General features: G+C 42.7%; 1 protein-coding gene across 1 annotated transcript in view; it reads left to right on the top strand.

Annotated features, from left to right (window-relative positions):
- The window catches only part of slc12a5a (solute carrier family 12 member 5a), a gene marked incomplete at both ends in the record, with an annotated part of 504,642 nt that extends 478,484 nt beyond the window's left edge, over positions 1 to 26,158 (top strand). The window contains 16 exons of the mRNA XM_084315676.1: positions 443 to 500; positions 1,208 to 1,382; positions 1,566 to 1,684; positions 1,867 to 1,965; positions 2,690 to 2,809; positions 4,684 to 4,788; positions 8,768 to 8,936; positions 14,502 to 14,697; positions 16,252 to 16,421; positions 17,351 to 17,482; positions 18,360 to 18,467; positions 20,347 to 20,472; positions 21,080 to 21,306; positions 21,933 to 21,947; positions 22,408 to 22,541; positions 26,067 to 26,158. Of these exons, the coding sequence (XP_084171802.1) occupies positions 443 to 500; positions 1,208 to 1,382; positions 1,566 to 1,684; positions 1,867 to 1,965; positions 2,690 to 2,809; positions 4,684 to 4,788; positions 8,768 to 8,936; positions 14,502 to 14,697; positions 16,252 to 16,421; positions 17,351 to 17,482; positions 18,360 to 18,467; positions 20,347 to 20,472; positions 21,080 to 21,306; positions 21,933 to 21,947; positions 22,408 to 22,541; positions 26,067 to 26,158 (2,045 nt within the window). The remainder of the gene's footprint in view (positions 1 to 442; positions 501 to 1,207; positions 1,383 to 1,565; positions 1,685 to 1,866; positions 1,966 to 2,689; positions 2,810 to 4,683; positions 4,789 to 8,767; positions 8,937 to 14,501; positions 14,698 to 16,251; positions 16,422 to 17,350; positions 17,483 to 18,359; positions 18,468 to 20,346; positions 20,473 to 21,079; positions 21,307 to 21,932; positions 21,948 to 22,407; positions 22,542 to 26,066) is intronic.
- Positions 26,159 to 26,494: the final 336 nt, after the last annotated feature.

Raw genomic sequence — 26,494 nt, 5'->3', positions numbered from 1 at the left:
GTTTGTAATGTTTTATTTATTTATTTATTTATTTTACTTCTGGGTACTGCAGGGTAATTTAATGTGTGTTGCTACACCCACCCAAAACAGCCTGCTCAATACAAGGGAAGAAAAATGTGCTGGAAAATAAAGAATAAAATATTTATTTAGACTAGTTTCTTCTGGGAAAAATAAAATTTAATGGAAATCTATACAATTGTTGAAAAGATGTGCCTGTATGGTCCGTGCTGCCTATAACCATTCTTTAGCACAGCAGTAAACAGTTAGAGAAACCTTTGTATGAACTGAAGAAAGATGCACTTTTGGGAGACCTAGCCCAAATAAAACGAAACAAAAGATCAGTTTCATTAACTTCTCGAATGCTAACTGTCCATAAAAAAACCTATAGATATATTTGTACGTGTTTATATTTGTATTTTCCTGATCCCCCCCCCTCCCCAAGATATGACCAGTGTGGTGATGTTTGGCGCCTGCATCGATGGAGTGGTACTTCGAGACAAGTAAGTCCAACATATTTCAATATTATTTGCTCTGTCGATTTCACTGTGATGTGCTGTGTCTTCGCAAATGTTTTTTAATGAACTGCCGGATGGGCCAAAGAAAACCTTTCACACAATAAAGTTGTATTCTATTGTATTCTATTCTTCTATTTGCCAGCCAAGATTGGAGTAGATGCTCGACAGTTAAAAAACGCCACGCTGGTCAGTATCAGTCAAGTTGGGTGGCATATTCTAGTCAGTTGAGAAATTAAAAGGGGATTTGCAGTCCTCAATACTTGTTGGGAAGTTGTTGGTGATAGTGAAAACTATTCCTGCAAATAACATGTCAGCAACATTTCTTCAGAGGCTAATTTCAACAGGCTCAACATCTGGTTTGTGGTGAAGGCAAAAGTTTAAATATTTCCCCAATTACCATGGCACATTCTGTTGTTGCTGTCAACGTTGTTGGCATTAGAAAAAAATTGCCGTCACCTCGCATTGGAAAAATAATGATTTCCGGTGTGCCGTCTACCGTCATTATAAATTAATAACGAGACATTACTTCCAGAATACACACATACAAATGTATCTGTTTGCTAACCACACTGAATAGGAATATGCCACTGCACGGTGTGCATCATGATGCAGCACACTGGGAGTCACTCAAGGGCAAAGACAGTTTTCCTGCGGTATTAAAATTGGACGACCCTTCTGTTCCTCTCCCTCAGGTTCGGCGAGGGGGTCATGGGGAACCTGGTGATTGGCACGTTGGCCTGGCCGTCGCCGTGGGTGATCGTGATTGGCTCGTTCTTCTCCACCTGCGGGGCGGGCCTTCAGAGTTTGACAGGTGCCCCTCGTCTCATGCAGGCCATCGCCAAGGACGGCATCGTGCCTGCTCTGCGGGTCAGTCCACCCTACTGTCAAAACAACTCAGCCAAGCGGCACCGCCATATGCCGCGTTCCCTCTCTCCTCCTTTTTTATTCATCAATTTACATTTTGGGGTCAAATGTTGTGACGAAACATAGTACATGCCTTTCTTCAAAGGCGTAGATTGACTCTCGCTGTTTGTCCTGTGTGTTGCTCAGATCTTTGGCCACGCGAAGGCCAACGGGGAGCCCACATGGTCCCTGCTGCTCACGGCTTGTATCTGCGAGATCGGGATCCTCATCGCCTCCCTGGACGCCGTGGCTCCCATCCTCTCCATGTGAGCACCCTCATCTTGTTTGGGATTCAGTCGACGACCGGTTCTCCGGTTAGGTTTACACAGAACTGGACTGTTCTTGCGCTACTTTTCAGCATTCAGGGAACCGTGATGGCACGATAGCCACAGTTTTCGAGGGATGTGGCAGAAATAGTGGCGGGCGTTAATGTGTGTGTGTTCCGTAGGTTCTTCCTGATGTGCTACATGTTCGTGAACCTGGCCTGTGCCTTGCAGACTCTGCTAAGGACTCCGAACTGGAGACCCCGCTTCAAGTTCTACCACTGGTCAGTTTAACCAAATGAACATGAGTCAAATGGTTTCCAAAACAAGTTTCTTTAATAGTTGTCATACAGAAGTACAGAATACTTTCATACAAACAAGCTAGAAACACATAATCATGGTGTCTATTTGACCATATAAAAAAAAACGTCAGACACAATCCCACTATCCTATTTAAGATAAGATATTCCCTTATTTATCCCCTTGGGTAAATTAGCAAATTCTCAGCTGGGATCATCTCATAACCAGAAATGGTTGTGTGAAAAATGCAGCATATAACTCAAATTGATTAAGTGTATATTGTTCAATGGTCATTACATATACCAGGAAGGAACCTTTCTATCTGATCCAGTTCTGACAGCCAGGCGTGGTCATGTGGTGCGATATACATATACATATATACAGCCAATCACTGCCAATTCTTACCAAAACGTCAACAGAATAAGAAGACAGATAATAGTATCTTTAGTCATTTAAAAAGATATATAATCTTTCTTCTTATATATTTTGGTCAGTTTGCACAAGACAAGTGACTGATGGTTCCCTTAACATGGGACATGGATGGCAGTTGATTTAAAAAAATCTGTCTGTCTGTCTGTCTGTCTGTCTGTCTGTCTGTCTGTCTGTCTGTCTGTCTGTCTGTCTGTCTGTCTGTCTGTATGTCTGTCTGTCTGTCTGTCTGTCTGTCTGTCTGTCTCTCTCTCTCTCTCTCTCTCTCTCTCTCTGCAGGACTCTGTCCTTCCTGGGGATGAGTTTGTGTCTCACTCTCATGTTCATCTGCTCCTGGTACTACGCCATCGTCGCCATGGTAATCGCCGGCTCCATCTACAAGTATATCGAGTTCTCAGGGTGAGTGGAGCGCAACCCCCGGGGACAGGTTGGATTTGCTGTGGCTGGCTCTGTCTGTGTGTGTGTGTGTGCATGCATGTGTGTGTGTGTGTGTGTGTGTGTGTGTGTGTGTGTGTGTGTGTGTGTGTGTGTGTGTGTGTGTGTGTGTGTGTGTGTGTGTGTGTGTGTGTGTGTGTGTGTGTGTGTGTGTGTGTGTGTGTGTGTGTGTGTGTGTGTGTGTGTGTGTGTGTGTGTGTGTGTGTGTGTGTGTGTGTGTGTGTGTGTGTGTGTGTGTGTGTGTGCGCGTGTGCGTGTGCATGGGTGTGATCTGGTAGGATCGTTGCCATCCATCAGTACTGTGCTGGCAGTTTAAAAGGAAAACATGGTTTTGGGTTCCAGTGTTTGTTTGGGCTCTTGTCGTTCCCTGTTATGTCAGTGCTATGGATTTCCATGTAGAAGAGTAGTGGAGAGTATACAGGTGGAACACTTAAAAGGCCCAATCAGTGATCCAAAAAGTCAACTTCCCTGCTCTGGCTCCCTGTTCGCTTCAGGATTGATTTGAAAATTGGGATGTTTGTGTTCAAGGCATTGAATGGTCTGACCCCTCAGTACCTAGCTGAACTTCTCCATGTTTGCACCCCAGCTAGAGCACTGAGGTCATCCAATAAATTACTTTTAGATGCCCCAAGGTCTAGGTTGAAAACAAAAGGCGACCGAGCCTTTGCGGTGGCTGCTCCTAAGTCATGGAACAGTCTTCCACTGCAAATTAGGTCTTCCAGACCTTAGAGCTGTTCAAAGCACAGTTGAAGACTCACTTGTTTTCATTGGCTTTTTGAAGCTTGTTAAGCCATACATCCCCGGTCGCGTGGTGATTTAATGTATGATGTTTAATGTATTGTATCTTTTTGTGTATACTGTATTTTGTAATTCTCTGTTTTTATATTGTAAAGCACTTTGGTTCAACTTCGGTTGTTTTTAAATGTGCTATATAAATAAAGTTGACCTTGACCTTAACAAGAATAGAGTTGACACTAGAACAGAGCAGATCTCATTTTCATTCTAAATAGCTACATCTGAATCAGACTCTCTTCAAGAAAGTAAGAAAGAAAAAGAAGCATAATAGGGCTTTAACTATAAGACTAGAGGATACAGAGCAGTGTGTCACTGCTGGATTCATGGATTCTCCCGTCATGGGTGAGACATTTCAGTGACGCTGGTGATCCGTTAACGACACACTGTCATCCGCAGCAGCTTGATTGCAATGTGTTGACTGTGTTCATCATCACATTTGAAACTACAAAATAAAAGTTGTAAACGCCAACGTTCGTACATCTACAGTACAGTAGTTATGATCGGTGCATCGGCGTGGCTGTCGAACGATGGGTAGAATCATTCTAGTATATCATCAAACAATATATATTTTTGACTGTAAAATCAAGTTGTAACACCATCCATTGTGTGTTAACAACATCACCAACATTATTCTGACTGGGAAACGAAGTTGTAACGCAGATGATTCTACGTTGACTACCATCACAGGGCTGGGATCAGTTTAGCCTTCAATTCAGTCAATAAAAAAATTCGAACAGAAATCGCTGTTTACTTGCTGACGATAAAACACAACGTTCTCGTTTTCTCGTCAATGGGTTGGATTGTACAAGCTTTCCCCCGCCAAATGTATTTACAATATCTAAATTTGAAAATAAAATCCACCTCCACCTGAATTCATTGAATGGAAAGTGAATACGGTACACAGGTTTTCACTGTGAAAGTGGGAACATCAACTTTCTACATTTACTGGTATCACCAACACGGTTTTGCTGTGAGATGAAGCTGTAACACCATTGTTGTCGTTTTGAGGGCTAAACGTATGTGTCGTTTGCCCTGTGTGACAGAGCGGAGAAGGAGTGGGGTGATGGGATACGAGGCCTGTCACTCAGTGCTGCTCGCTATGCTCTCATGAGGCTGGAGGAGGGACCACCACACACCAAGAACTGGAGGTATGACACACTAACACACACACACACACACGTGTATACTCATCATACACATCGAGACATGCACACACGTAAACACACACACACACACTAACACACACATCTATACCCATCATACACATCGAGACACGCACACACGTAAACACACACACACACACTAACACACACATCTATACTCATCGAGACACGCACACACGTAAACACACACACACACACTAACACATACACACATGTACACTCATACACATCGAGACACGGGCGTACATAAACACACACACACACGACTCAATTCAAATTTACACAAACACACAAAAAACCTGTTGAGTTATACATAAGATTTACCCTCTTGAAATATTTTAAGTATTTCCAGAGGCTCAACGTGGTTTTAAGGACATTTAAGGATACAAAGGAAAAAGCATCACACTCACTCAAAAAAAACACACACACACACAACTATGCAAATTCAGTTGTTATCAATCTAATTAGCATGGGAATTGACAAACATGTTGAGCGATCCCCCTCAATTAATCTGCAGCTTCTCGCGTGAGCCCCTCATGCAGCAAAGCAAAAAGTGTTTGTGATTTCCATATTAACCCCTCAGCTCCCTCTCTTACCTCCTCTCCTCGCTCTCTAGTAGGGGATAACGGGGTTGGTTGTCACACAGTGTGGTTGGAGTGTCTAAGTAAGTAAAAGAGGAATAAAGTCCCAACACTATACAATATACAAACTATAGTACAACCTAAGTACAATGAAATAAAAATGCAGGCAATGAGGTAAAAAATGCAAACTGCGCCGACCCGCATATGGGACGTTTTTAGGACGATTTGCCCACCGGCACTTTGGCGACCCCTAGTGGCTCGGGTGTGCATATTTTGTAACACAATATATATATGGAATCGAAGGCTTATTTGTTGCCTGTCGATAGCGACAAAATCCATTCAGTGGTTCTCGAGTTACATGCCGGTATTTGAGGCTTGTGCAAAGTACACGGTATTGCGCAAAATACCACTCCCGACTCTTGGCGCAGTAGTTCCGTCAATCTAGATCCGATCTCGAAAATGATTGTGGATTTTTGTAGCCAATGAGTGTGGCTTTCCAATGATAACCCACGTGGGGATGTATGAATCTAAAAAAAAAACTAACGAGCGAAAACAGAAAGAGAAAAACAGCCAAATGAATTGAAGTCTATAAGAAAACTCCGTTTTTCTTTTGTACACAGTTTACCAAAATCACTCCTAATCACTCATTTCTGAATGGATCTTTATGAAATCTGGACATGTAAGGCTTCAGGCTATGGGTCCGTATGGATTGTAAGCCATACCACCTTCTGGGGAAATACTACCTCTGGACTACTAACTACTACAGCAAAACTTGAGTAACAAGTTTTTCTACAACTCAAGTTCAGACCTATGTTACTCTATTATGTTAGCACTAAAAGTGAATTTTTTCATTGGAATCAGAAACTTCAGAATGTCATCTTTCAAAAGACCAGGCTCATGCATGTGCTATAAGTATATAAAATATGTTGTTTTGGTTTGCAAAAAAAAGTGTGCAGTCCTCAAAAAACGAAAACTAAAATGGCCAAAATGGCAGGTTAAGAGGTTCAAATGTCAAGTTAGACCGCGCTCTCAAGATACGACACTGGGTGCTGAAATCCCATTAAGTATTATATAAAAGAAGCAGTGAAGCCAGACCAGCACTCTCAGGTTAAGAGGTTAAAAATAAATGCTAAATGCAAAGATGAGGTATATATGTAGTGCAAATCTCTTTAATAAATAGATAAAATATGGTGTAGTGTTAACACTTTCAGTGCCACGCTGTTTGGTTAAAGTTACCCTTAGAATGCCAGCCTTCTAGTCGTTTCCGTGGTCGTTGCACTATGTTTGCGAAGCTGTGTGTGTGTTCTGTATTATAGCTGTAGAGACACGGTGTGGCTCATTTTGACAAACATTACTTGTAGTCCAGCATGGGAATAATAGTTTGTATCCACACGCTGTAGTTTGTAGTTTATTACATGCTAAACATTGCGCATTTCCAAGATAATACAGTCTTTTATCATAGATTGCGAGATAAAACACGTTATGTGCAATAAGCACAAACCGTTCTGGCTGATCCCCTGAAACCCAGAATACTCCCACAAAGGTATATGATATGTATATATTAGTGCTGTCAGGCGATTAAAAACATTTATCTAATTAATTACAGGATTTGTAATTAATTAATTAATCTAATTAATCGCATTTTAATCGCATAACAATTTTATGCCTGATATTCTATATTCTATAATCATATTTCAAATTGCATGTGTCCGGATGGCAGAATTCAGTACTGTATCTACAAAACCTTCTGTTTAATCATCTTCCATTTATTCATTTGCTTAGATTTTTCAGGTCTGGTCAATTTGATCATGGTGTTATTCACAGTCAAAGATAAAAAACATTTCTAATTTGATATTCTCATTTACTCAAGCCTAGTAACAGACACAGTATTTCTGACACTGGGAATACATTCCCTGAGATCCATAGATGTCCCTAGAATCAGATACCAAGAACATGTAAATGGACCATATTAAAAAAAAGTCTGTAAATGTGTATTCTACGTTCTTATGGAATGAATGAGAAAAAAAAATGTATAAAAAAAGATTTTTCTTTTTTTTATAAATGTTTAGTTAATTTTCATAACGTGATAATTTGCTGTGTAATTAATTAATCTAATTAACGCGATAAACTGACAGCCCTAGTATATATGTATCATCACAAAATCATCAAGGGGGGAAGGGGGGGGTTGTTTTAACACAAAACTATGATCGCGTTTGCCGCTTTTTTTTTTTTCCGTCCGGTGAAACACAGAACTGCGACCGTTAGAAAAACACGTTTCAGATTAGGTAAAATAGACATAGAATGTACCTTACCTTAGCCAGAAGGTATTCCAAAAGAATAATTCCAAGTGATCGCATCGCCATCGCGATTACCAGTGTATATGTCTATACACGTTTCGATGGTCAAATACGCTTATGCAACGGAATTCCGAGGCAAGGACTATGAATTTCTGTCCCAGCAGAAGGAGGGGCCACTCGCGAGGAGAAACTGAAAGTGAATCTGACTATCAGCCCCCAAGCCATTGCAGTTCAGACACGGACTATACTGCCACCTGGTGATAGTCAATCAGAATGCAGTTCCAATGTGTCGGGACGTGCCTAAATGATGCAGATCGCTCTGGGAAATTGTGTAGAGCGGGGATCAAAGTAAAAAGATCAAACAATCCAAAAACTACTTTTTACGTTTACGTAAAAAGCCGGTTTTGGCACAGACTGTGTTAAAGTGTTTAAAGTATCTAAAGTGAGTGTTAATGTGAGTGTTTTTTTCAAGTGAGTGTGTGCAATGAGTGTAGATGGATGGGTTGATGTTACATAGAGTCATCTAGCATCCTGATGGCCTGGGGATAGAAGAGTCTCTCTGTACTGGCCATGAGACTGCAGCAGTGCAAAGAGGTGGTTGTTTGGGTGACTAGAGTCTTTGACTATTCTCTTAGCCTTGGCCCTGCAACGCTTGTAATGTAAATGTCCTGGAGAGTTGGAAGCCCATCTCCAATTGTGCGATCGGCTGATTGGGCCACTCTCTGCAGTCTGCTGCAGTCGTGTGTGGTGCTATTCCCAAACCAGGAGGTGATGTTACCAGTCAGGAGCATAGTATGTAGTAATATTTTTTCACAAGAGTGTGACTTTTTGTCTTCACATCTTTTGTTCTCTCCATCCTTCCCTCTTATTCTCCTGTTCCTGCCTCTTCTCCTCCTCCTGTTCCTGCCTCTCCTCCTCCTCCCTCTCCTGCTCCTCCTCCTCCTCCTCCTCCTCCTCCTCCTCCTCCTCCTCCCTTTCCTCCTCCTGTTCCTGCCTCTCCTCCTCATCCTCCTCCTCCTCATCCTCCTCCTCCTCCTCCTCCTCCCTCTCCTCCTCCTCCTCCTCCCTCTCCTCCTCCTCCTGCAGGCCCCAGTTGCTGGTGCTTGTCAGTACGGATGGGGAGCAGAACGTGGAGCAGCCCAGGCTGCTGTCTCTGACCAACCAGCTGAAGGCAGGCAAGGGTCTGACCATCGTGGGCACGGCCCTGGAAGGCACCTACCTGGAGAACTGTGACCAGGCCCAGCGGGCAGAACAGGTAGGCAGCCCGGCACCCTCTCTGGCAAGCGATACCGGAGTCTCATGGCAAGCACAGACTCAGGATGCTCAACGACAATAACACTATGTAACAAACCATCAAATACACTCACAGCACACACATCCACACGTACACACTCACTTTAAACAAACAACTCACTGCAGCACCCACTTTACCCACTTTAGACACTTTAACACACTTTATATTTATTGGTAAAGAGATTTGCACTACAACTCATACCTCATTGCACCTTACCCTAAGTTGTACCTCATCCCATTTCTGCATTGTACTGTATATTGTATATACTCAGTTACTAATTTTTTTGTCCTACTCTGTGTTCATATTGTATGTATATTGAACACTTTTGTTTACACTTGTTTACGTACTTTTGACTTTCTATTTTATACTTATCTATTAAAAATTTTATCTAGCACACTCTCAGGAGCAGAAACAGAAAAAAGCATTTCATATAAAAGTATTCTGTATTTTTGTATAATAAAGAAACTTGAAACTTGGAGATGAGTACTGTACAGGGAAAGGTTTGCACGACGAAGGATAATAATGATGATCTATCGTTGATTTCAGGAAGATCCGATAATCAGGCGAAAAATGACAACGTGTTTATTGAATTACACAAAAACGCTGTTTTCATTTCTTTTTCCTGGAATTGCTCAGAAGCGGCCGGACTGCGTGAATGCTTTACCCAACGCAGTTGTGCGATTTGCGAATCTGATTGGCCACTGCCGTTTCTGGTCATGTGACATGTGCACCAATCGTGTGACTGCAAGTTCTTTCGCCGGTTAAGCTTAGGCACTCTTTCGAAGTCGGTTAAGGTTAGAGTTTGTCTTAGAGCGTGACGGCAAGTTCTTTCGCCGGTTAAGCTTAGGCACTCTTTCGAAGTTGGTTAAGGTTAGAGTTTGTCTTAGAGCATGGCGATAGAACGCCAGGTGCTTTGCAGGCTGTTCGACGCGGAAATGGGCAAAGACACAGCTCGTCACGCTATTGGGCGCACATGTCACATGGCCAGAAACGTCAGTGGCCAATCAGATTGGCAAATCGCACAATTGCGTTGGTTAAAGCATACACGCGGCCGGACTATGTTCATATTCAAAACGGTATAAAACGGAAATGTACAGATGAAAAAATAATCAGTTTTTTGCACGTTGACCAGAAGCAGCTCACTGAGACTCGAGGGCGTTATTAGACCCATAGCTATACTATAAAATATAGGTTTAGCTCTACAAACTACAACTATGTTTACATGGGTTTAATGGGCGGCACGGAAGGGGTCACTTCCCGGAAGGGGAGTGGCACTCAATGTGTTAAGAGATACATGATATCTGTGATTTTTTTGTATTTACCAGCATCGGTTTGATAAGCAAAACTGCGATTTGCATATATATATATATATATATATATATATATATATATATATATATATTAGTTCTGTCAATCGATTAAAATATTTAACTCGATTAATCGCATGATTGTCCATAGTTAACTCGCGATTAATCTCAAATTAATCGCATTTTTTTTTCTACCTTAAACGGATCTTTTTATCAACATGCGAGTCAACAAATGCTTGCTTTATGCAGCCATTTAACACAAAAGGATGACCCTCATGCATTGCAAATTTGTATCAAATTCAAAACAGAGTGATGCACAAAATAACTTAAAAGAAAATAATAATTTAAAACAATGAATAAAGTGTGCATGAAATAATAGGGGAAAGAAAACGTTAGGAACTTGTTACATTCACCCACACAAGGGCTGATGAATCACACACCCCCTCTCTCTCTCACACACTCTCCCAACTCTCTTTCTCTCTTGCCCATTCCTCATCTCTCTCACCCCCCTCTCTCTATATCTCTCACACACACACACACACACACACACACACACACACACACACACACACACACACACACACACACACACACACACACACACACACACACACACACACACACACACACACAAACACACACACACACACACCTACACACACACACACACACTTCAGAAACAAACATAGTATCAATGGGTCTCATTCCCGAAAATTGTTCAAAGAGTTATTCTGGAAGATTTATCTTGGAACCACTGAGACAGAATCAATGACAAGTTCACTCTGAGTCCTGAACGTGCTGGTAATATGTCTTAAGTGGCTGAAACGGTCGCACAAATTATATGATCTGATATCTGCTTGGAGAATGGCATTCTGTCTTAACACTTTAATGCCCAGCAGGGGGCGCACATTTAGTGCTTGAATGCCCACATCCACTTCAATGTTAGCATTAATATCGCCTAATCTATGTTTTAAATTATGTGTCTAATCTGTCCGTCGCATTATCAATGACCTATTTCCAGTCAACATTGTCGAAGCAGATTGTTTTTTTATCGGTTCATTTCCGTTTCATAGCATTTAGAAAAACCCTCGTTTTCACCGGAAAAAAAGAGGATTCCATGATAATCGCCCCGTACTGTAATATTCTAGAACGTTGTCATTTGTCGGCCTATTTATGAATAGTTTTCAAATAAACGCTAGATTATCGATAGTATATGTGTACGTGTGCACGCTAGTGCCGCGCGCTGAAAATAGATTCTCTCAGTTCCTGATCGCTCTTAGAGTCAAACAGCCATATCACAAAAAAAAGAAAAAGCTTATATCTCCGTGAAAACGGGTCTGATTATCCTAATACTGGTCAAATAGATTCCTTACCTGAGATCAGATGGTATCCAAATGGATTATTCCAATTCCTGATCGCCATTCCGAAAATAAATCCTTTTATTGATCCACCGCGTATACTGTAAAAACACATAATCCCTGCTGCTCTGAGGGTCCAGCATGAAGCTGATCGACCCCGGTTACATGAGTGAGAAGTAAAATGTGGAGTCTGGGTCTTTTTTTCTCATGCCTTTTCATTGAGTCCAATGGGTGAATTACCATCTGGGAGACGATAGGGGGCGCTTTTTTCACATCTGAGCGCCTGGGGTGGCTGATTTTCCAACGGTAGACTCGGTTGATGAAATATGAATTCAGATCGCTAATAAAAAAAAAACAAGAAAAAATGAATATTCTCGCTATGGGCATTCAACCCGCGGGGGGGTAAACCAGAGAAAACTCGGGTTGGGCATCCAAAGTGTTAAACTCGAAAGCGCGTTCCCGTTCAGAGCATTTGCATACAAAACAACGCCTCCAGAGCTCCTTATAAGGCAAAGTAATGACGCATGGGGTGGAAATGGATGCGGAAGCGCTTTGCGAGTCTTGCGACCCATCGAAATGAGATTAGATGAATGTATTGTCAATATATACAGCTCGTGGTACACCTGCCGCACCGCGCGCGCAGTATACTGTAGCCTACGGCCCGCTACGGCGTAATGAATGAACGCAGTATAGGCTTATTATTCCATTAATGACTTGTTGCATTAGGATTTAGATACATTATGCTCTGCCCTACTACTGTACGTAGGGCAGAGGTAGAGCATATATAGTATCTACTAAATCCTAATGAAACAAGTAACTAGAATATATTAAGCCTATACTGTTCATTAGACATGTAGGCCATACTGGCGCATACAAGACTTGTTATGGAATATTAATGCAGTCTATTGCCATGCGATTAGCTTTAGTTCTTATTTATTTATTTATCCACTGTCATTTCAGTGTTGGTGTATAGGCTATATAGTGTATTTCAATATAAGTTTAATTGATTAATGATATATTCGAAGGAATGCAGGTTTATAGCCATATCAACCCCCTCCAATGTACAGTAAATGACCAAGTATGGTTTTGTCAATATTCTAATGTACAGTTTTGCTTGTACAGTACAGAGCTTTTGCCATGTGGGTTTTGTTTGGGTAGTCATTGGCGATTGGGTAGCCCTAATTGCTCCCGATGAGCAGGTTGACACCTTGCATGGTTGCCTTGGCCATCGGTGTGTGAATGTGTGAGTGAATGAGTGAATGTGAGGCACAAGTTATAAAGTGCTTTGGATAAAGGAGCTATATAAATGCAGTGGGTGCATCCTAACCTTAACATTTGATCACATTGTAGCCAAGCCTGGTCCTAGTGGGTTCTATTGTTCACCACACAGAGGCATTTCACACTCAAGAGCGCTGTCACAGTCTTTATCACACACACGCACGCACGCACGCACGCACGCACACACACACACACACACACACACACACACACACACACACACACACACACACACACACACACACACACACACACACACACACACACACACACACACACACACACACACACACGTTGCAGCAGGTCAGTATTTCCAATATCAAGCATACTTTGCCCTGTGTCATGTGTTACTGGGCTCTTCCAGATTTATTTACTGTGGTATCGATATTGAGAATGAGTTTCATTTTATGTTTTATTGTCCACTATACTATGATTTAGTGGACAAAGGTGTAAAAAAACTCGAGTTAAAGTGGTTTAGTGATGCAGATAGATTCAAATGGATTTTTGATCACAGAGTTTTTGCACTTGCTGAATATTTAGAGAAAGCTTGGGATAAACGCACGAAAATAACACATGTGATATATTTTGGCCTCTGATGGTGTGCACGGTGTAGCTTAGAAACCATGGGAAGTGATTGTTACGGTAAATTATTGTTTTTTTATAATCGTGTGAGGGATGGGTCGTCGGACATGACACGAAAATATAATTCATTCATTAATTCCAGACATCGACAATAATCCAATACACACAATAACTAATAAACTAGATCGCTGTCGCACCGTGCCTGTGTGTGTGCGTGTGTGTGTGGTGTGTGGTGTGTGGTGTGTGGTGTGTGTGGTGTGTGGTGTGTGGTGTGTGGTGTGTGGTGTGTGTGTGTGTGTGTGTGTGTGTGTGTGTGTGTGTGTGTGTGTGTGTGTCGGCTCTGCCAACTCCAGCCCAGCAGTTACTAAAAGGACAGACAGGTAATTAGTACATCAGCGACGCCTGTGTTCAGTGAACCTGCCTCTGGCCCGGTCCCTCGAGGCACTTCCCCACTAACTCTCTGAGCTGAGCACCGAACCACATCGCACCTCCACACACATGACCCACGTCGTGACATCGTGTGGATATATAAATAAGATACTGTACGTTTTGCATGAATAAATGCGCAAATCTTTCACTAGGCCACGCATGCAAATAAGATGTCTCCTGTCTAGGAAATGAGCTCATACCCCAATAGAATCGAGATTCAAGAGGTTTATTTATCACATACATACCAGGGCATACAGTGAAATGCGGTTGGCCATTCCCGCTTCGATTGTGCAAGAATACAACAGTAAATAATAGTAAATAAATGGTAATAAAATAAGTAGAATAGACATGTTAATAAATCCTGAGATAATAACATTGCAATACAATGTTGAGCTACGACTTAAAGGCACTGGGTCCTATGTACACTACTATACAATATACAGTTTTACTTCTATGTCCCTATGGCTATACTTGCTATCACTAACTATACTATGCAATAATCACAAGTTATTTTCTTAGTGTCCTTTTTTCCCTTCCTTTAAAGTGTCCTTTTCTTGTGCTCCTCCCTCCAGGCACTGAACAAGCTGATGGAGACGGAGAAGGTTAAGGGCTTCAGTCAGGTGACGGTGTCCTCCAACATGCGTGACGCCACCTCCCACCTGCTCCAGGCCAGCGGGCTGGGAGGCCTGAAGCACAACGCTGTGCTGGTCTCATGGCCACGCAACTGGAAGCAGGCGGACGAACACCAGACCTGGAGGAACTTCATTGGTAGGTCACTGTATATTTGTGTACGTGTGTGTGTGAGTATGCACATTGGTGTGAATATCTGAGGGCACGTCGTGTATGTGTGTGTGTGTGTGTGTGTGGAGGGGGGGATTCCTGTATGTGTGTTTTGTAAATCAGTAATCAATATCACCCATAATAGTGTCCCATACATGGGCGGCTACGTGGCGTAGTGGGCAAGGCGCTCGCCACAAAATGCTGGAGACGCTGGGCTCGTCAGTTCGAGCCCAGCGCTCCACATTTGCTTTCAGTTTAGCTGGTCGTCCGTACTAATACACATTGGCCGTATTAGGGGGTGGGAAACTGATGGGTGGGGATCGGGCGTTGTGGACAGCGACTCCTACAGGTCGGTTGGTGCGCCTGCGCAGTAGAATCAGGAAGTGTCGGGGGCAGCGTGAGCCTCCCACGCGTTACTCCTCGCCACTGAGAGATCGAGCTGCGCAGGTGAAAAGATGCGACTGCTGTTACCTCAAGTACCGGAGGGGACTTGTGCTATGTATGACTTAGTCCACATTGCAGCCGGCTTGTGGGAGGCAAGAAACAGCGTCCGTGACAGGGGAGGGTTGAATTGGATGATACGAAATTGGGATGGGAGAAAATATAGAAAATGGGAGAAAAAGTGGATCAAAAAAAAATAGTGTCCCATACATAGGATTCAAGCAGGCCCACCACAGATGGATGGCTATCGTCACAATATCATATCACAATATCTTAAAAAAATATTACACTGTAACACTATTTGACTGTATTTCCTTTCCAGTGCAAAGTACAGTGTGATTTAGCATCTTTTTTCTTTTGTAATACAATTGTCATTTTTTTTTCTCCTTCAAAAGAGGATATTTGAATCCAAGTTTTATCCTAAAATCACTTTTGTATGGATCCATGACGGTATAATAATCTGTGTACCTCCCAGCCCTAACTGACACAATAACGCCATGATGTCTCATCTTGCTTGTACAGTCATTTCACTGGTAGACTGTGTACATTGCCCGTCCAAGCTGTAAATGTGAAACAAGGACAGTTATACATTCACATGCTATTCACCACAGCAAAGAGGATATAATACTCTTCTCCTCCGCGTTATTTTTTTTCGTAGCCGCATTTTGCGGAGACGCTCTCTGATTGGCCACTGACTGACGCTCTCTGATTGGCCACTGACATGTGCGCCCAATCGCGTGGCGAGCTGTGTCTTTGCCCATTTCTGCGTCGAACAGCCTGCAAATTACCTAACGCCTCGTTTATCACTGGTTAAGCTTAGGCGACTCTTTCGAAGTTGGTTAAGGTTAGAGTTTGGAATCAGGGCTGGCATTCTATCGCCATGCTCTAAGACAAACTCTAACCGTAACCAACTTCGAAAGAGTGCCTAAGCTTAACCGGCGTAGAAACAGGCGTCACACGATTGGGCGCACATGTCACATGAAGTGGCCAATCAGAGAGCGTCTCCGCAAAATGAGGCTATGGAAAAAAAAGTAACGCTTCTCCTCCTCCCCCTCCATCCTCCTTTCACCTATCCCTCCCACCCGCTCTCTCCTCTGATAGAGTTGGTCAGGGAGACGACTGCGGCCCACCTGGCTATGCTGGTACCCAAGAACATCTCTGCCTTCCCGTCCAACGGAGAGCGCTTCACCGAGGGCCACATTGACGTGTGGTGGATCGTGCACGACGGAGGCATGCTGATGCTGCTGCCCTTCCTTCTCCGCCAGCACAAGGTGCCGGACAATACTCACTCCATACACTAGCCTAGGATAGAATATAACTTGTTTTATGGCAGACTAAAAACACACCTCTTCAAACAATATCTGAAATCAAAAATAAATAAACAAACCTTCTTATTTTCTTTTTACTAGTATGTAATATATCTATACTACTATGCAGTCAGAGTGTAACACTCAAGCTCGATGCTATTTGATGAACAACGTTACTGACCCTTAGCTGCCAGAGAGGTACCTCTCTTGCTGACTTGTTCACAATTCGTACGTCGCTTTTGATAAAATGACTAAATATAAATGTAAATAATTTAGTTTAGTTTATTTCGATAATCAATGATACATGCACAGCCAACAGTCATGCGTACATTAAAAGATCATAGAGGAAAACACAATAAAGTTACAGAAAGGTTTTTCCATCGTGGGCCTTAAATTAAGTCATCCTCTTTCTCGTCCCTAAAATAAGAACTTTATCAGTCAATTAATAATAATATAATAATAAACATATAAACCTTATCTGTATAGCACCTTTCATACAAGAATTGCAGCTCAACGTGCTTCACAACAGAGAAAAGACAGGCACAAAATGAGCACAAAGTGCAGACATATAAAATCAGTTTTTCACATTAGGATCATCAATAGGCCACCTTGTTTATGGTTTGATTCTATTGCAGTTTAAAAATAGACAATAATAAAAAAGAGTAAAATAGTGCAATAGTGGAGTGCAATGAATAGTAGAATAGAGTAGACAGAGTAAAATGATGCAACAGTGCAGTGCAATAAAATAGTTCTCCATTATATTTGGCCTCATCACTTCCGATCTGCACAACGGAAATGGTGCTTTTCCCCCGTTCCCATGGTAGTCTGGTTAGTGTTGCCAATTGGTTATAATTATTCACACGGTGGCCATTTTGCTCTTATGTCATCCTCAGGTCTGGAGGAAGTGTAAGATGCGCATCTTCACCGTGGCCCAGATGGACGACAACAGCATCCAGATGAAGAAGGACCTGACCACATTCCTCTACCACCTCCGTATTGACGCCCTGGTTGAAGTCGTAGAAATGGTGAGACTCACCTGTATGATGAACGTCCTCCTTATTGAAGAGGCGTTTCCAAGGTTTTTAACGTGAATCTTCTCACCACTGTTGTGAGGAGGTCACGTGGTAATCATCCTTAATAAAAGCCTACCAAGGTGTTCTGTCTCTCCGGACGTCATCCAGAGGAGAGCTGACCTCCGGTGTGGCCTCTACTAGAGTTGGAAAATAATTAATAATAATAATACACTTTATTTGTATAACAACTTTCATACAAGAATTACAGCCCAAAGTGCTTCACAGCAGCACATATACAGGCAGAAAATTATCACACAAACATAAAATAAATCACATCGTTTTTCACATTAGGATCCAACATCCCAACAGACCACCTTGTTTATGGTTTGATTCTATGGCAGTTTTAAAATAGACAATAATAAAAAAGAGTAAAATAAAATAGACAGAGTAAAATAGTACAATAGTGCAGTGCAATAAAATAGTTCTGAATTACTGTTTAACAGTTTAAAACCGTCTTTACCCACTTTCTTCCCGGTTTGATATCCACAGTTTAAAACCTGACAGTCTTCCTTCCTGTTTGATACCCACTTTGACCCTTCGAATTGATGGACTAATGCAGCTGGGCTCTCGAGACACAGAGCACGTTTTATATCTGGTTATCACATGTCCTCACAACAGAGTGATAGGGTCAAGGTCAAACCTTTGATATATTGCATCGGTGCAAAGTTCAGCCGAGGCCATGGCTTTATCCTCCTCATGCTCGTGAAGAATGAAACTTGGATCCATTTCTTACCATGCAATACGGAATTACATGAGCCCTCTTGACCGAAGCTCACTTCCAAAATGAGTAGATCTCAGTCTCGGCCTGTGTTGTTGTCCCTCTCTTCAGCATGACAGTGATATCTCAGCCTATACCTATGAGAAGACCCTGGTGATGGAACAGCGGTCGCAGATCCTCAAACAGATCAACCTGACCAAGACTGAGCGTGAGAGAGAGGTAAGACCAAGACTGAGCGTGAGAGAGAGGTAAGACCAAGACTGAGTGTGAGAGAGGTAAGACCAATGCCATTTATTGGCCAATTGCCAGAGGTGGTAATTAATTGATAAATTAATTAAGTGGTTGACTAATTAATTCGTGAATTCATTAATTAATTGATTGATTTATTAATTCATTCATTTATTTTAAATTACTCTAGTTACAGTAATTGGACAGTACAGTAATCTACCGTGCTTTTACCTCTGCTTCAGTCAATTCTTAACTGTTATTTTTGGTCAAAAGAGTAATGAATACAATGAGATTCTCCTAATCGATAGGAACTTTGTCTATTAGTACCAAAAACGTAAACGGACAACATATTTACAACATGTGCTCAGGTAGATTTGGGGAAGGAACACGCACAAAGTGTCTTTATTCCATTAGCACTGTTTCTACTTCTGCCAGGAACCTCTGCCTCTGAGAGATTGATTGATTGATTGAAAAGTTTATTAACAGATTGCAGAATGGGTACAGTACAGTACATCTCAATACATACAATTGTTAAGGGGATGCAGACCAGAGAAAGACTTTCGTCTTGTTTCCACCAGGGTCCCCCATTTTCAATTCATCATAACATATATGACATACATGACATACAGATAGACAGTACTGCTACATCTATACATTTATGACATATCAGATTTGCAAATACAGTACTGTTTGTGATACAAAAGTGTCCAGAAAAGGAGTGTATATACATTTGGCGTAGAAACTGTACATTGGAGGAGGTTGGTGGGGTGGGGTTGGGTGGGTTGGGTGAGGGCTGTACATTGGAGGTGGGGGGGGGGGGTTGGGTAGGGGACACACACACATTTTACACTGTACATTGGAATGTTGACAAAGCCTTACTTGGTCATTTACTGTACAACTAGGTTAGGACATTTGTAGGGGCCAGTTTCGAATTGCAGTCTCACGTAGGTGTTTTTTGAGAGTGTTTTTGAAGGTGGGTAGTGATTCACATTCCTTTACAGCTTTAGGCAGGGCGTTCCACATTGATGTGGCATAATTGCGAAACGTGTTTAGTCCCTTGTTTGAGCCGAATCTGGGTTTTACATGATTTGTGGAGCTCCCTCTGGTGTTGTGATCGTGGTATTCACTGACCTTTGGGAAGTATTTTGACATGTACATGGTCACGGTCATACAATACAATGCAATGGCCTGTGTTCTGATTTACCAACTCTCAAATGTGCTCACATTATGCAACATTTATTACAGCATATAACGTATTTATTGTAGTGTAGTGTATTTATTAGTAGTAGAAAGCTCATTTGGTTGTTCTAATGGACAGTGGCCAGGTTATCGATCCTGGACTCTTAGGTTTCATCCTCTATTTCACGCCACAAAGCTGTGTGTGAAATGCTCTTTTAAAAAGCATGACTTGACTTGCCACAGTCCTCTAGACGTAACGCACCTCTACAGAAACCACCTCCTGTGGTTGCTGCAGTTAGAATAACAACAGCAATGCTGACCAACCATGTCTTTAAGTGTCTGGTGTGTTTTAGAGTTTTAGAGAGAGAGAGAAAACAGAAGATATTGATCACACTGTAATAGTATTATATTCCCGTCACATGCCTTGTTGAACTTCCAAATTGCCCGGTCTTCCTAGTCAATAAATATAACCAGCGTGAATAAATCACGTTTTGTTTTACCCAAAATGTACCCTGAAGCAATGCAATGATAGCACTGTATTAAATTGCTCTGCTACTAGACACATATTTTTTCAAACTTTTTTGCTGTTTCTCTTACCTATTTTGTTCCTATGGAACAAAAAAGAAAAGCTCCCCCCCTCTCCTTACCTGACCTCCGCCGTTCTCCCTCTCCATCATCTCCACCCCCGCAGATTCAGAGCATCACTGATTCATCTCGTGGGTCCATCCGTCGTAAGAACCCGTCTGGCGTGACCACCCAGCTGAGTGTGAGCGATGACCAGCCAGGAGCCAGCAAGGAGGAGAAGCCAGAGGAGGAGGTAGGGAGTCTCCTGGCACCCCGTCACTAGAGCACCGCTGTCTGGCTCGGCGTCACTGTGCCCCCGCTAGGAAGAACACAACGTAAAAAGCCCTCAAAGTTGGAATTCCAAGTAGGAAACTCTGCCATGATCTCTCAACTCCCGACGTTTCCGAGATGCAGTTATCTGACGTCATGTCAACATGGAAGCTGTAAACAACATTGTTTTAATTTTTAGAAGACAATTTTATTTACACAGGAATAACATGTGTGAAGTCCCTGTAACTGTACCGTGGCCCATGTAAGATAGGTTTACGAAGGTATGGTTAGATTAGTTTCACTTGAGCCAAGCGCTCAATGCACAAGGTATACACCATTTTTAAACTCCACCTTCTGTCACAGCCATAGACACTGCATGGTCCACAGCTGTCCTCTTAATCACAGCTCTCTCTCTCTCCATCTCCTCTCACACACTGTGGTTCTCTGTGCTCCTGCATCTTCACCTCAACCGTGTGGTGCGTTCAACCTCCCACCTCACCATGCCCACCCACCCCCCCCCCCCCCCCCCCCCCCCCGGGCCCTCGTATCTGTCACCCGTCCGCTCCCTCCTCCCCCACCCCGTCTCATAGTCAAAGTCGGCCTCTTCCCCTGTGTCCCCCCCCGCTCAGGTCCAGCTCATCCACGACAACACCACTCCGGCCAGCCCCGCCACCCCGCTGACCCCGGCCACGGAGGGGGTCCAGAGCCCCGGGGAGCAGGTCCAGATGACCTGGACCGAGAAGTGCGACGGGGAGCCGGCCAAGCCACCCGGTGCAGCCACGCCTGAGGGGATCAAGGACATCTTCAACATGAAGCCGTGAGTCGGTTTCTTAAAAAGAAATGTAAACGCTTGGTGAACTGTGTGGGTAAAGGTGAGGTTTTTCTTCTATTTTTTGACACAAGGAGTACCCCGGGTCTCCTTTCGTTGTATGTGACTTCAAACTGAAGAGCGTTTGCGCCACGCTCATAATGACAGTATCTCTCTGCTTTATCACAAGAGACGCTGTCGGCAACTGTTTACGTTTGTGAGTGCTAGTCCAATAGATGAACGACTTGGCGACAGCATGTCCTTTGTTTACAAATTAGATCCGCACCAAACAGGGTAGTATGAACGCAGACCAAAATCAAACAATGTATCATTTTCACATTTGGTCCACCAGAAAGTCCGGACTATCCACAGATAGTCCGGACTATCCCCGGACTTTCAGGTGTGAACACACCCTAATGCAGCAGTAGCACTCTGTGTTCCACCCTCCCTGCGGTCTGTGAAGCTGTGAGTCTGGAAGGAGATTTGAGATGAGGAGGAGGACTTTGGATACAGAGTGTACGGTCTAAATGTTACCTCATGTTGATAAACTGCTCTAGTGTACTTCCACGTGGCAATAATTGAACACTATGTGATGGCACTGACAACCCTGTGTTTCTCCTCTTGCCACGCTGCAGCGAGTGGGAGAACCTGTAAGTATATCAAAGCTACATTTTCACCTCATCTACATTCAGATCATTATGCGGATCCAGTTGGCCCGGTCACAAGGATGAATGACAATGAAGGACATAACAGTGTGGCAAATGTAATCTCTACCTGCTATTAAGATAAGATTGCATTTTATTGCCCATTTACGCGGGAAATTGGTCTTTGGTCCACTGCCCAAAGATGACAATTACAACCACATAGTTAAGACAGGGAGCATCTGCACAGCCTGACCATTCAGAACATAAAATAATTCACCAGACAGACAATAAAAATAAACATCCCAAATAGCATGACAAGTTGACAACCATTTGTCCATGGTAATTATTCATCCTATTTTCAAAGCTATTATTATTATCATCATCATCCTCATATATTCCTTTTATTATTGTGCTCACATTTGTCGGGTGGTTTGTTTCTCTTGACCGCTGACGCATCTTCCGTCAGGAACCAGTCTAACGTGCGGCGCATGCACACAGCCCTCAGGCTGAACGAAGTCATCATCAAGAAGTCCTCGGAGGCCAAGCTGGTGCTGCTCAACATGCCCGGGCCACCCAAGAACCGCTCGGGTGACGAGAACTGTATCCTCCCCCTGTGCAACCTGTCCATTCACACGTGGATGGAGCTAGCTTGATTTTATTTTATTGATGGATTAAAAACACACAACAAGGATCCAAAGGATAACATGAGAAAGAGTAAGACCCTTATTTCCGTCATGGTCCCAGGGCTGTTAGGCCACAACAAAAACACGACAATGACACAAAACACATTTAAAACATTAGAAGTCTAACATATAGCTAAAATTTTATATCACACAATAACTAAAAACTGATTGGAAACCCAAGCTGTGGAGGCTCGAGCTCTGCTTGATGGGGATAGGCAGCTTGTTCCAATCCTGGGCTCCAGAGAAAGTAAGGGAGCACTGGCCCAGTTTGGAACGGAAAGAAGCAGGCTTCAGGTTAGCTATGCTTGCTCTAGTTCTGTGGTTGTGGGATTCACTGACCGGGGTGAAGTAATTCAGGAGGTATCTAGGGGACCTTTGGTTTATAATATTGTGCACTAGGTTGAGTCTGAGCTCAGTAACTCTGGCCTCCACAGGAAGCCAGTTTAGCTCCTGAAAGTGACTCCTCCCTATGTGGGTGCGGGGGCCAAGACGCATTACCACCCTTACAAACTTATTTTGGGAAACCTGAAGCTTCTTTTTATGGTCTCTGTCAGGCCCTAAAACCAAGACAGGCTACCATAGTCAAAGTGGCAGACTAGTCAAAGTGGCAGTTTCATTCCAGTGTACGTGAGAACCGGTTAATGGCCTTGTTTCCAAGGTCGGAGAAAACTTACTTCTGTGGAAACAAACTACATTTCTGAGGGATGAATGAGTGTCTTTATGGTAGCAAGTTGGTTAGCATGTTTGTAAGGCTAAAAGTAGGTTCATAATTTACCTATATCAAACCCCTCTTTTCTTGATCCTCCAATCACAACTGTTGCTTTCCAGAAAAGAGGGCAGGGTTTGAGATCAGTGTGAGATAAAAGTATGGCAGATGCCCCGTGAACTCCGATGCCAACTTCTTTGGTGCTGGTAAAGGCAGCAAACGTGCAATTGAATAAACAAAGGTCCATTGCATACAAGGACTGCTGGAATGCAGTGTTCCAGCCCTCTCATGTGCAGTGGACCTTAGTGTTACAGCATGTTATCCAAAATATGTGTGGTACGTTACATGGATAACTGTGCCCTGAGTAAGTAGGTAGTAGGCCGATGGCCAGGTCTGGTAAAACTCTAAAGTAACAGTATACTATTGTAGGGAGGGGGAATAACAGAGTTTGGTTAATAGGTTCCAGATCAGATGTAGAACTAGAGAGAGAATAACAGAGTTGGTCTAGCAGGTTCCAGATCAGATGTAGAACTAGAGAGAGAATAACAGAGTTGGTCTAGCAGGTTCCAGATCAGATGTAGAACTAGAGAGAGAATAACAGAGTTGGGCTAACAGGTTCCAGATCAGATGTAGAACTAGAGAGAGAATAACAGAGTTGGGCTAACAGGTTCCAGATCAGATGTAGAACTAGAGAGAGAATAACAGAGTTGGGCTAACAGGTTCCAGATCAGATGTAGAACTAGAGAGAGAATAACAGAGTTTGGTTAATAGGTTCCAGATCAGATGTAGAAGTAGAGGGAGAATAACAGAGTTGGGTTAACCCCTTAACACTTTCAGTGCCAGCTATAACATTGATTAATGTCCTTGAGTGCCATCATCCACTTCAATGATAGCGTTAAAAACGCATAATCTATGTTTTAAATTATGGCTATGTGTCTAATCTGCCCGTCGCTTATCAATGACTTGTTTGCAGTCAACATTGTCGAAACGGATTGTTTTTTAATCGGTTCATATCCTTTTTATAGAATTTCGAAAAGCTATCGTTTTCTTGAAAATGTCCGGAAAATAGAAAGATTCCCTCATAAACGGCATTCATTGGAATATTCTCGAATACACTAGACACTTTGTCATTTGTCGGCCTATTTATGAATCGTTTTCAAATAAACGCTAGATTATCGATAGTATATGTGTACTTATGCACGCTATAGAAGCGAGCTGAGAAATCGATTACCTCATTTCCTCAACATCACACACACACACACACACACATATACACATACGGGACACGCTGTTATCTCAGTGAATACAGCTCTGATTATCCTAGAACCGGTAACATAGACTCCTTACCTTAGATCAGATGTTCTCCAAAAAGATTATTCCAATTCCTGATCGCCATTCCAAATATCGATCGTGTTTATTGATTGATTATTGGCTGCTGTAAATATATATTCTAGGCTGCTTTCCAACTCGCGATCACTTCCCTCATCATCAGATCCCTCGCCAGCATAGTGGAGCGTGGAGGCTCCCCCTCCACAGATCCACCAGTATAATCGAATGGCCTGCAGTTACACAGGGATAGACGATAGGGGGCGGTATTTCTCCATCGGAGATCCTAGAGGGGCTGCTGTACCAACGGGAGACTCGGTTGATGAAATATGAATTAAGATCGTTAATAAAAAAAATCAAACGACAATTCGCGTCATCGGCACTCAACGGGGGGCATGAAAAGACGACATAACTCGTCGCTGGCACTCAAAGTGTTAAGCCCGATCGGCCCGGTACCGGGTTGAGATTTATTTCACGGCATAAATAGATCAATACAGTCCGTATTAATTAATGTTGCATTTCTTTTTCAAATGTAGCCAATAGTAAATACCCTAACCCTATCAAAACAGCAGTCAAAGTGTATATTTTCAGCACTACATTTGTTTACCAATTTTAAGTGTTATTAGCTAAATATGAGTTTATACAAATCTCTGTGCATATATATCGGAAACCAGATATTGACGTTATTTTCGTGATTATATCTCTGAACGTTATTGCCATACAATACAAGGTATATTGTTTCTTTACCTTTCTGTGAACGTCTACAAAAAAAAACATCGCAATCTGGTTAAAAATGGCAGAGCTATGGACATTATACAAAAGTAACTGTACTTACAGTAGATTTCATTCACAGCCATTGGAAAGAGGAGATTTGGCCCGATCCATAAATGTATGACTTGGCCATAATAAGGTAATTTGTAGGCCTGATATTCTATATTCATATTTAAAATTGCATGTGTCCTGATGGCAAAATTCAGTACTGTATCTACAAAAAACCCTGTAAATCATCTGCCATTTATTCATTTGCTTAGATTTTTAGTAAGCTTGATCTCAAGAAGGTGCTGAATGAGCTCAGTGGCTATATTTCACGTCTGGTCAATGTTAGCATGGTGTTATTCACCGTAAAAATATTCTCCTTTGGTTCATTACAATTTACTCAAGCATAGTAACAGACACAATATTCCTGACACTGGGAATACATTCTCTGAGGTCCATAGATGTCCCTAGATACCAAGAACATGCAAATGGCAGTGCTGTCTCTCTTCCAGTACTGCAGATCTGTGGCTGACTGCCAACCATTCCACCAGAAAATACCCAAGTTATTGTGGTTACAATTTAGCATGCCGGTGTAAGAAATCAGAGTGTGCATCGTACACGCTTTTTCCTGCTTCCTTAACCCTTTCCTCTCAGACATGGAGTTCCTTGAGGTCCTCACCGAAGGCCTCAATCGGGTCCTCCTGGTTCGTGGAGGCGGCCGTGAGGTCATCACTATCTACTCTTGAGAGAGTAGCCCCCACACCCCACACCCCTGTTCCCTCCTCAAACCCTCTTGTCCCCATGGCTTCATAATCACCTCACCCTTACCATTTATTTATGCAAGATAGTCCACTCACACCCAGGCAATGGCCCGGCTCAGGCTTCAGCTCCTTCCCTTCCAATCCTCCCCTGCAGACCGATAATACTATAATACAACAAATGTTCAGCCACTAGACCCGTCATTCCAAGCCAACAAGCTAACTGTAGTAGGTTCTTTGCTTATTTAGATACCCATGTAGATTTGTTCCTTTGCCGAAGAGGTTTCTAACCCCAAGCTTTTCTTTACTGGTCTATAATCGAGT

This window comes from Notolepis coatsorum (genome assembly GCF_963971535.1).
Source record: "Notolepis coatsorum genome assembly, chromosome: 6".
Lineage (NCBI taxonomy): Eukaryota > Metazoa > Chordata > Actinopteri > Aulopiformes > Paralepididae > Notolepis > Notolepis coatsorum.
The sequence above is the reverse complement of the archived record's forward strand: the minus strand, read 5'-3'. Positions and strand labels throughout refer to the sequence as shown.